This window comes from Panthera onca, chromosome A1 (genome assembly GCF_046562875.1).
Source record: "Panthera onca isolate mPanOnc1 chromosome A1, mPanOnc1 haplotype 2, whole genome shotgun sequence".
Taxonomy (NCBI): Eukaryota; Metazoa; Chordata; class Mammalia; order Carnivora; family Felidae; genus Panthera; species Panthera onca.
This window is the reverse complement of record NC_138339.1, coordinates 215,361,133-215,373,626: the sequence shown is the minus strand read 5'-3', so window position 1 is coordinate 215,373,626 and position 12,494 is coordinate 215,361,133. Positions and strand designations below refer to the sequence as shown.

The window sequence follows — 12,494 nt, the reverse complement described above, 5'->3', positions numbered from 1 at the left end:
GAGTGAAAACATATGGTATCTGTCTTTCTCTGTATGGCTTATTTCACTTAGCATCACACTCTCCAGTTCCATCCATGTTGCTACAAAGGGCCATATTTCGTTCTTTCTCATTGCCATGTAGTACTCCATTGTGTATATAAACCACAATTTCTTTATCCATTCATCAGTTGATGGACATTTAGGCTCTTTCCATACTTTGGCTATTATTGAGAGTACTGCTATAAACATTGGGGTACAAGTACCCCTATGCATCAGTACTCCTGTATCCCTTGGGTAAATTCCTAACAGTGCTATTGCTGGGTCATAGGGTAGGTCTATTTTTAATTTTTTGAGGAACCTCCACACTGTATTCCAGAGAGGCTGCACCAATTTGCATTCCCACCAACAGTGCAAGAGGGTTCCCGTTTCTCCATATCCTCTCCAGCATCTATAGTCTCCTGATTTGTCACACCCTAAACTTATACAATGTTGTATGTCAATTCTATCTCAATACAGCTGGGAAGAAACTAAAATTTAAAAAATAATAATAATAATAATTTTGGGGCACCTGGGTGGCTCGGTCGGTTAAGAATCCAACTCTTGATTTTGGCTCAGGTCATGATCTCACAGTTTGTGAGTTTGAGCCCCATGTCTGGCTCTGTGCTGTCAGCGCAGAGCCCACTTGGGATTTTCTCTCTCTCTGCCCCTCCCCTGCTCACACGCTCTATCTCAAAATAAATTTAAAAACTTAAAAAAATTACAAAAAATTTTTTTAACTGATCAGTTATATATTTCATCATTGTTTATTAAATAAAGACCTTTAAAAACAGTCAAATATTGTTTTTAAATACTTCAAGGTTATAAAATAACAGCCAATGTCTACTGTATGACTAGTAGGTCAAGTGCTTTCTACCCATTATCTCTACTCTCACAACAAACCTCCACAGTCAGTACTGTTAAACCTACTTCACAAATAATAACATATTCACAGAAACTAGGTAACAGATACTGATCAAAACAGCTAGAATTTGAACCTAGATCTGTCAGACTCTACAGTTTCCCTATGCCATGCAAATGGCAACCTCACATGGGCAAAATCCGAGTCTAAAGAGATTAGCTCTCAGTTTAACATCTTCAGATCTATAGTTAGAATCAAAGGTCTAAATTTGAAAGTAATCTGATTGTGTATCTCGGTTGGATATAATCTAAGGACCAAAAGAAGTACAAAAAACCTTGAATTTAATAAGTTTCTTGTTAGTTATGGTATTAGTGGTGTAACTCAAACTATTTTTGAGTATGTGTAACTTGAAGCAAATGAGTAAATAATGGAAGGTATAGAGGAAGTCACAATTTCTTTTGTGAGAGAACGGAGAAACAAATAGGGAATGGGGAAAAGTGAAGAAGAACCCTATAGAAATGGATTTGAATTGGAGGTTTCAGTATAAATTCATGATATTTAAAGTTGTATTTTTTTCTACCTCTGGCCTGTAAAAGGGGTTAGGAATAATGACATCCACTGCTAGCAATGAAAACACCTAGCACTCAGAGCCTGAGTTCTAAATACGACTGTCCTCCCGTTAAGAAAACCAAAACTTCTTAGAGAAACAGGTGACTCCAGGTCTAGGGCAAGAAATGTAAAATGTTAAGTACCTGGGTCATCTTGTGCAAGAAAGCAAAGAATCTAGTTTGACCAAGATAAAAAGAAAGAAGACTGGAATTACCAGAATCACATATAAAGAGGGAGCAGTAATACTGACCTTACAGAAATAAAAAATGTAATTGTAACAACAATGAGCAACTGTATAACAACAAATTAGGTAACTTACATGAAATGGAAGAATTCCTAGAAAAATACAAACTACTAAAACTGATTCAAGAAACAGACAATCTGAATAAACCCATAATAAGTGAAAAGACTGAATAAAAAAATTACCCACAAAGAAAAGTCAAGCCCAGATTGCTTCACCACTGAATTCCACCAAACATTTAAATTAACACCAATATTCTTCACAAACTCTTCCAAAAAACAGAAGAGGGAGTACTTCCCAACTCAACTGACAAAGCCAGTATTACCTTGATTATCAAAACCAGACAACGATATCAAGAGAAGAGAGAACCACCCACCGGTATCTCTTATGAATATGGATACAAAAATCTTTACCAAAATACTAGCAAACTGAATCCAGAAACATATAAAAAGAATTACACAACACAACAAATGGGGTTTAACTCAGGAATGAATGCAAGGTTGGTTTAACTTCAAAAATTGATTAATGTAATATATCAATGGAATAAAATCACTAGATCATCCCAATACTTGCAGAAAAAGCATCTGACAAAAAGCAACACCATTTCATGATAAAAACACTCAAGAAACTGGGAATAGATAGGGACTTCCTCGGGGCGCCTGGGTGGCTTAGTCAGCCGAGCATCAGACTCTTGATTTCAGCTCAGGTCACGATGTCAGAGTCATGGGAATGAGGCCCCCATCAGGCTTCACACTGAGTATAGGGCCTACTTAAAATTCTCTCTCTCTCTCCCTCTGCCCCTCCCCTGCTGGCACTTTCTCTCTCTAAAAAAAAAAAAAATGGGAACTTCCTCAACCTGATAAAGGGCATGTATGAATAACTCACAGGTAACATCATACTAAATGGTGAAAAGACTGGCTGCTTTCCCTGAATATCAGGAATAAGACAAGGATATATGGTCTCACCATTTCTTTTTTTTTTTTAATGCTTATTTACTTATTTTGATAGAGAGTGAACACAAGCAGAGGAGGGGCAGAAAGAGAGAGAGAATCCCAAGCAGGCTCTGTGCTGCCAGCACAGAGTCTGATGCGGGACTCAATCCCACAAACCATGAGATTATGACCTGAGCCAAAATCAAGAGTCAGATACTTAACTGACTGAGCCACCCAGGTGCCCCATCATCTCACCATTTCAATTCAACATTGTATCGGACATTCTAGCTAGGGCAATTAGGCAAGGGAAATACATAAAATGCATTAAGATTGGAAAAAAAGAAGTAAAACTATCTCTATTTGCCGACGACATGATCTTAGGTACATAAATACATGTATATATTTACACACACATATAGAAAATCCTATGGAATCCACTAAAAAACTATTAGAATAAGCTAGTCCAAAAAGGTTACAGGATACAAGATCAATACATAAAAATGAAATATGTTTCTACACACGTGCAATGAACAATCAAAACGTGGAATTAAGAAAACAGGTCTGGTGGGTCGTGGGTGGCTCAGTTGGTTAATCAACTCTGGATTTCAGCTCAGGTCATGATCTTATGAGTTCAAGCCCCACGTTGAGCTCTGTGCTGATAGCGTGGAGCCTGTTTGGGATCCCCTCTTTCCCTCTCTCTCTGCCCCTCCTCCACTTGCACGCACACTCTCTCTCTCCAAAAAAAGAAAATAAACATTTAAAAAAAAATAGTTCTGGGGAGGCTGGGTGGCTCCGTTGGTTAAGCATCTGAGTCTTGATTTCGGCTCATGTCCTAATACCAGGGTCATGAGATTGAGCCCCACGTCGGCTCCACATTGAGTGTGGAGCCTGCTTAAGATTCTCTCTCTCCATCTCTCTCTGCCTCTCCCTCGCTCTCTCTCCAGAAAGAAAAAAGAAAACAATTCCATTTACATTAGCATCAAAAAGAATAAAATACTTAGGAATAAATTTAACAAAATAAGTGTAAAAGCTATACTCTGAAAACTGTAAAATATCACTGAAAGAAATTTGAAAAGACCCAAATAATTTCAAAATATCCCATGTTCATGAATTAGAAGACTTAACACTGTTAATACGGGAATGGTCCTCAAATTAATCGACAGGTACAAGGCAATGCCTAACCAAATCCCAGCTGATTTCTTTGTAGAAATTCACAAGTTGATTCTAAAACTCATATAGAAATGCAATGGACCAAAAACAGTCAAAACAATCTGAAAAGGGAAGAAAGCAAGAGAATTCATACTTCCTGATTTCAAAATTTATTACAAAATAATCAAATCAGTATGATACATAAAAATAGACATAAAGATCAATGGAATAAAACTGAGAGTTCAGAAATAAAACAAAAAAATCTATGAGCAACGGACCTCAGTAAGGGGGCCAATAGGAAAGAAAAGCCTTTCAACACATGATGGTGGGACACCTGGACAGAATGCTGGGACAACAAATGATGCAAGGATAACATGCAAATCACAACCGCAGTGAAATACCACTTCATACCCACCAAGATGGCTGAAATCAAAAAGTCAAATACTAACAAGAGCTGGCAAGTAAGTGAAGAAATCAGAACCCCTATGCACTGCTCGTGGGAATGGAAACTGGTGCAGCCATTTTGGAAACAACCTAGCAATTCTTCAAACGATTAAATGTGGAATTACTATACTACTCAGCAACTCCACTCCTAGCGGTATACGGGAGAGAAATGAAACGCATGCCCACATAAAAATGTGCACACGAATGTTTATAGCAGCATTACTTAGAACACCCAACAGGTAGAAGCAACCCACGTGTCCATCAGCGGAAGAATGGATAAATAAAATGTGGTCTATGCATACCATGGAATATTATCCAGCCATAAAAGGCATGAAGTACTAATACATAACATGGATAGCCTGTGAAAACACACTAGGTGCAAGACATCACAAAAGACCATATATTATATAATTCTATTCATATGAAATGTCTAGAACAGAGCAATCTACAGACAGAAATTAGTGTTTGCCTCAGGCTGGGGGAGGAGGGTGATGGATAAAGGGTAAAGGGTTTTTTTGAGATGATAAAAATGGTCTAAAATCGACTAGTGGTGTCGAATGCACTTATCCATGAATGTATTAAAAATGATTAAATTATAAACTCAAAATGGGTGAACTGTAGGGCTAATAAACTGTAATTCGATAAAACCGTTTAAGAAAAAAGTCCTCAAGGATTATGGAGACAAGTTGAAAGGACAAAGAAGCTATTTCAAGGGGCCTCCACTAGTCAGATTTGGGACAATTCTGAGCTTTAAAAAAAATAATGACAATAGATAGTATGACTTTTTAAAAAAAATCCGCTAGTGTACAAGGGACAGGGGTAGGAAAAAGGGAAGGAGAGAAATTAATTTTTTTTTATTTTTTTTAATGTTTCTTTATTTTTGACACAGAGAGAGAGAGAGAGAGAGAGACATAGCATGAGTGGGGGAGGGGCAGAGAGGGAGACACAGAATCGGAAACAGACTCCAGGCTCCAAGCTGTCAGCACAGAGCCCGACGTAGGGCTCGAACTCACAGACTGCGAGATCATGACCTAAGCCAAAGTCGGACACTCAACTGACTGAGCCACCCAGGCGCCCTGAGAAATTAATTCTTTACAGCAGATTGCCAACTAATATATGTAGAAGAAATGGCCGATATGAAAATTGCCGTCTTGCTACTCCCGACATAATAACTGGTTCAGACACAGATCATTAATGGTTGTAATAACCAAAAAAGATGCTGGGGAACTCACATAATCTCTAAATATCATTTCATCATTACTAATTACAAAGGAGGTAATGCACTTTTATAATGAAGTCAGCAATTACGACATTATCCAATTGTGGAACATGCTGACATTATGTGCCTTTGATGTGATAAAGAAGTACACAACATCAACCTTGTAGTATTCGTGCAAAAAAAAAAAAAAGAAAAAGAAAAAAGTGTAATCTGAATCTAAATATGAGGAAAACAATCAGACAAATCCAGAATGTGGCACATTCCACAATAAAACTAGCTTGGTCTCTTCAAAAAAGTCAATGTCATAAAAACAAAAACAAAAAAGCAGGTGGGGGGAGACAGTAACCTTGACTAGACCCCACTCTCTAAATTTTTTGATCTTGTTAGGAAAGACATTTGAAGGACAACTGGGGAAATCTGAAAATATACTACATACAGTGTATGTAAAAATGGCATGTGATTATGTGAAGAATGTTTTCTTTTTTTAACATTTCTTTAATGTTTATTTATTTTGAGAGAGAGCATATACATGCGTGCTCACCGAGTAGGGGAGGGGCAGAAAGAAAAGGAGAGAGAGAATCCCAAGCAGACTGTCAGTGCAAATCGTGACCTGAGGCTTGATCTCACAAACTGTGAGATCATGACCTGAGCCAAAAGACAATTGAGCCACGCAGGCACCCCAAAAGTGTTTTTATTCTTAAGAGAGTAAGAATTGAAGAATTCAGAAATGAAGACTCATGATACCTATAATTTACTTTCAAACGGTTCAGTAATAAAATATCCACACAAAAAGCTAAAGTAAATGGGACAAAAACAGTAAATCTGAAAAAATTCTAGGCTCAACTGACTATTCAATGACACTAAAGCATTACTATACTGCTTTTAAAAAGGTGTGATAATTGGGGGCACCTGGGTGGCTCAGCCGGTTAAGCATCCGACTTCAGCTGAGGTCATGATCTCACGGTTTGTGAGTTCCAGCCGTACATTGGGCTCTGTACTGACAGCTCAGAGCCTGCAACCTGATTCAGATTCTGTGTCTCCCTCTCTCTCTGCCCCTCCCTCTCTTGCTCTCTGTCTCTCTCTCAAAAAAATAAACATTAAAAAAATTTTTTTAATTACAAAATAAAGGCGTGATAATTTTATCACAGTTGTGTTACAATTAGAAGTGCCCTTACCAAAATAAACATGTGGGACTATATCAAACTAAAAAGCTTCTACGCAGCAAAAGGAACCACAACAAAGTGAAAACATGACTTACAGAATGGCAAAAAATATTTGCAAACCATAAATCTGATAATGAGTTAATATCTAAAATATATAAAGAACTCCTACAACTCAACAGCAAAAAAAAACCCCAAATAACCCAATTAAAAATGGGCAAAGGAACCGAATCAACGTTTTTCCAAAGAGGATATACAAATGGCCAACAGGTAAATGAAAAGATGGTCAACATCAATAACCATCAGAGAAATGCAAATTAAAACCACAATGAGATAATATCTCACGCCTGTTAGAATGACCATCATCAAAAAGATAAGAGATAACAAATGCTGGTGAGGATGTGGAGAAAAGGGAGCCCTCGTTCTCTGTTTGTAGGATTGTAAATTGATGCGGCCACTATGGAAAACAGTATGGAGGATCTTCAAAAAATTAAAAATAGAAGTACTCTACGATCCAGCAATTCCACTTCTGGGTATTTACCCAAAGGAAATGAAAACACTAACCCAAAAGGATATCTGCACTCCCATGTTCACTACATCGTGACTCATAATAGCTAAGACATGGAAACAACCTAAGTGGCCACCAGTGGATAAACTGATAAAGCAGTTGTGATATATAGATATACAGTGGAATATTATTCAGCCATTAAAAAAAAGGAAATCCTACCATTTACAACATGGATAGACCCTGAAGACATTACGCTAAGTGAAATAAGTTAAAGACAAATGTTGTATGATCTCACTTTTATGTGAAATCTAAAAAAAACAAAAAAGGTACAAACTCTCAACTACAAGATAACTAAGTACTAGGAATATGATGCATGACATGACTACATAACTACAGTTAACAGTACTATATGATAGACAGGAAAGTTGTTGAGAGGTAGATCCTGAGAGGTCTCATCACAAAGAGAAATTTCTGGGTTTTTTTTTTTTAATGTTTATTTATTTTGAGAGACAGAGCGTGACACACGAGCAAAGGAAGGCGGGGGGAGAAAGAATTCCAAGAAGGCTCTATGCTGTCAGCGCAGAGCCTGATGCAAGGCTCGATCTCACAACCTGAGCTGAAATCAAGAATTAGACACTTAACCGACTGAGCCACACAGAAGCCCCTAGAGAAATTTCTTTTTATTGCTATCCATATGAGATGATGAATGTTAACTAAACCTACTGTGTAATCATCTTATAATGTATGGAAATCAAATCGTCATGCTATATGCCTTAGGCTTATACACTGATATATGCTGATTATTTTTAATGAAACTGGAAAAAAAGACTTCACTGCAAACAGTAATACATGCCCTTACCTTTTAAAGTTACCTACTGAAGTATTTACTGATGAAATGTTTGGAATTTGTTCAAAAATAACTAATGATGAGGAGGGGGAGTAATGGAGGTCTAAGTGAAACAAGACTGGCCGTGTGGAAGCTGGGATAATACTATGTAAGAGTTCATTGTATTACTCTACTTTTTGCTTATATTTGAAACCTACATTAAGAAAGTTCTAGATTCTGGGCTCCCTAGGTGGCTCAATCAGTTGAACGTCTGACTCTTGATGTCAGCTCAGGTCATGATCTCGCAGTAGTGGGATCGAGCCATGCAGGAAGTAGAGTCTGCTTGGGTTTCTCTCTCCCCCTCTACCACTCGTGTGCACAGGCCCTCTTACCCTCTCTCTCAAAAACTAATAATAATAATACAGGTTCTAGATTCTAATTCTATTTTAGCACTAATACCCTCAGCATTATTTAAACTCTGTCCAGCAGTGAAAGAAAATATTCATATGCAACTAAATCAGTGAGATAAATGATCAGTGAGATAAATCTAAGTCTTCAAACCATAAACTGGACATCAACACTGTGTAATTGAGGACATGTCCTCCAGGGTTTTTATGAGACAGAATGACATGTGGATGGTTATGTGACCATCAACTACAGTAGCTCCTACATTATCAACCCTCTTCTGTGCCATTTATTAAAAAAAGAGAGAGAGAAATAACAAGGAGTACAAATTCAATTTAAAAGTTGAGAACACATTATTTTCTAGAAAGGGGAGGGAAGTGAATTATAAAATACAACCTGAAGGTAAAACAACCTAACAGATCATTTCTGTTCAATTTTTATTTTATTTTATTTTATTTCCTATGATTTTATGGCCCAGTTTATCTTGATTTTACATCTTGAGTGAGAATTAAAAAGAAAAATCCTATCTTCACTCATACAAAACATCCAAAAGGTATGTGGGACTGAGGGAGAGATCAAGGAAGGGGCCCCTACCTCCATCATCACCAACTTATCAGGATACGCCAGGTCTCCCGGAGCAGGTTTGTAGCCCGTGATGTCCGTCTGAATGTAGATGTGGGTTCTGTAGACTAGCCGCTCTTGTACGTCTTCCAGCATCTGCTTTACTCCAGCTGCAAATGCTCCCAGTTGTTCAGCTGATAAAAAAGTGTAATCATCCATCCTTTTTATATTTGGAAAAATGCTTTCTTTAAACAAGCGAAAATATTGCTAAATTGCCTAGTAATAGCAGGAACCGTTTTTGCCTTGGGAACTGTGGCTGCATTCTATTTCAGTATGATTCAAAGACCTCAGAAAAATTTAATAAATGTCTTTCAATTTCCTCATATTGAAAGCTGGGAAATAAATTTGCCCTTATACCTTCTTCCTGGGACTCTGTGATATTTCTATTATTAACATGAATAATAAAATCTGAATTTTAAGGTGTTTTGTGCTTTTTAAAAGTTATCTCATACAGCTTTGGACTAATCCTGAAAGAGGGCTAGAGCAGCTTAGTAGCTGGGGTATCATTCCTATTTTACAAATAAATTAAGTCCCACAGACAGTAAATGACTTGTTCATGTTACTACAAAGAAAACTGAGTAGAAATTTAAAATGAAATATGAGTTCATATAGAATTTCTTCATTCCTAAGATGCCAAGAGTGTTAAGACAAACCAGTGATGCAGTAACAGCTTTCCTAGGGGTGGGGCGCTAGAAACACTACACAATAACATAAATACTCCATTTGACTCAGAGGCATTAATATATGAGAAAATACACACCTTAGAATGAACTAAATGCAGTAGAATAAGAAACTCTGGAAGCATAACAAACCTAAGTGTCTCCTAAGCAAAGTCAAAGTGAAGACAGTAATTTCTGCCAGTAAAATAACCACTTGAAGGTTTTTTGTTTTTTTTTTAAGGTACCTAAGTACCATTAGGAAAATGGCAATCAAATCAAATACAGTATGAAAGAACGTAACAGATGGTTAAAACAGAGCTTTCCAGAGCATTGCTTTTATTTGTAATTTCAAAAAAGATAAGTTATTCATATGTATGTACACTAAAATAATTTGTTTTTAAATCAAGAGTGAGCAATATAGTCAATGACTTTATGTATTCTGGTAAAAATGTATTAGAAACGCCTAATCCAAAACCAACAATTCTCTCTTGATTTCAGATACCAGAAAGAAAGGTAACTGTAATTATTTTATTACTAATTTTTCCCAGATTTTAAAATTCTTTCCCCATTTAATTTGTACCTTTAGTCAAAAAGTAAGGTGCATCTTGATTTAAAAAGGGACAAGGCATCAAGCCAGGCGACAAAAATATTAAATTTATACAGGTGAGTGGGGTAGAAGATAGGGGGTTTTCAAATTCACTGAGCCACAGATACAATTAAAAAGACTTTTGAAATTTTCTAAATTATCATTTACCATTGTTCTGTACATGATCTTCAAGCACCTCATTTTTAAGGATCCCACAAAGTTCTGATAGAGTCTCTAAGTGAATAACATGAATGATCAAGGGCCTGAAGACATCATACAACGACACACACAGTTTCTCCAAAAGTTCACTACAATGAAAGAATAAAACATGGTTATAAGTAATAAGCTTTTCAGGATTTTCTAACAGTATAAATGGCATCATTGATTTCTTCTAGCCAATAAAAATAAAAATCTACTATAAAACAGTGTATAGGAACATTACATAATGAGAAGTGAAAGGGTAAAAATAATACTGCAGTTTTGTTTTGTTTTGTTTTTGCTTTAAAAGCTCAAATCAGGGGCACCTGGGCTCAGTGGGTTGAGCATCCGACTTCAGCTCAGGTCATCATGCACGCAGGGTCTGTGAGTTCGAGCTCCACGTTGGGCTCTGTGCTGACAGCTCAGAACCTGGAGCCTGTTTCAGATTCTGTGTCTCCCTCTCTCTCTGCTCCTCCCCCACTCACCCTCTGTCTCTCAAAAATGAACAAACATTTAAAAAAATTTTCTTAATAAAAATAAAAATAAAAGCTCAAATCAATAAGGAGTCTTCAGCAGCCACTCAAATTAGCTGCCCCCAGCCAAATGTCAATTTGTTACAACTTTATTTCAGCAATACTTTGATACATATGTCCCTTGTCCACAATAACAAATATTCCCAGTAAGTATCCTTTTAAATTCTACATCATTTGTGAATCAAATATAACATTTTCCCTAGGAAAGATGAATTCAGAATTCTTTTTTTTTTTAATTTTTTTTTTTAATGTTTATTTATTTTTGAGACAGAGAGAGACAGAGCATGAACGGGGGAGGGTCAGAGAGAGGGAGACACAGAATCTGAAACAGGCTCCAGGCTCTGAGCTGTCAGCACAGAGCCCGATGCGGGGCTCGAACTCACGGACCGCGAGATCATGACCTGAGCCAAAGTCGGCCGCTTAACTGACTGAGCCACCCAGGCGCCCCAAGAATTCTTGAATACTTAGATAAACAAACCTCAAAGTACTTTGGACATAGGGGCACCTGGGTGGCTCAGTCAGTTAAGTGTCCGACTTCAGGTCAGGTCATGATCTCGCGGTTTGTGAATTTGAGCCCCGTGTCGGGCTCTGTGTTGACAGTTCAGAGCCTGGAGCCTGATTCAGATTCTGTGTCTCCCTCTCTCTCTGCCCCTTTGCCACTTGTATTCTGTCTCTCTCTCTCTTTCTCTCAAAAATAAATAAACATTAAAAATTGTTTTTAAAAAGTACTTTGGGGGGCGCCTGGGTGGCGCAGTCGGTTGAGCGTCCGACTTCAGCCAGGTCACGATCTCGCGGTCCGTGAGTTCGAGCCCCGCGTCAGGCTCTGGGCTGATGGCTCGGAGCCTGGAGCCTGTTTCCGATTCTGTGTCTCCCTCTCTCTCTGCCCCTCCCCCGTTCATGCTCTGTCTCTCTCTGTCCCAAAAATAAATAAAAAACGTTGAAAAAAAAAATTTAAAAAGTACTTTGGACATACAAGTATATTTTTGACAATTTTAAACATTTGATTGTCTATATTCTCCATATTGTCAATAGTGCTCTTCTATACATAGCATTTCATCAGAAATGATCAACCTAATCAATGCCATGAGATAAATTTGTCTCTTCCTCAGTACGAGAGTTATAATGTTAGAACCTTTGTAAGAGTCAAAATCGCCAATAGGAAAAAACCAAAAGTGACTAACACGGGCAGAAAGACACTTTCAGAAAAATAAGGAAAAGGTATTAAATACTGTATGTATTTTTAAGTGTCTTTCATTGGTTAGAACCACAGAATTTTTTAACTAGAAGGAATTATCATACTTAGTGGAGATAAAGGGATATAGATTGCCAAGACTTAGTTCCCAATACAGGATTCTTACTATCGTCCCATAATGTCTCCATAAATATATTATAAATATAAAGGCATGTTGGCCTTTAAATTGCATTTATTTTTCAAAAAAGGCACTGTCCCACCCAAGAGTATTCTGTTCACACACCCACAAAAGTTAAAATATTCTGCAGTTAATTTTATTCATTTTTAAAAATTTT

At 37.3% G+C, this 12,494-nt stretch overlaps 1 protein-coding gene across 3 annotated transcripts in view; it reads right to left on the bottom strand.

Annotated features, from left to right (window-relative positions):
- The window catches only part of COG3 (component of oligomeric golgi complex 3), a 71,351-nt gene that overhangs the window by 36,283 nt on the left and 22,574 nt on the right, over nucleotides 1-12,494 (bottom strand). For all 3 annotated transcript variants that reach the window (XM_078433468.1, XM_060637149.2, XM_060637148.2), the window contains exons 12-13: nucleotides 10,405-10,544; nucleotides 8,965-9,125 (exon numbers count right to left, since the gene is read on the bottom strand). In XM_078433468.1, coding sequence (XP_078289594.1) covers nucleotides 8,965-9,125; nucleotides 10,405-10,544 — 301 coding nt within the window. The remainder of the gene's footprint in view (nucleotides 1-8,964; nucleotides 9,126-10,404; nucleotides 10,545-12,494) is intronic.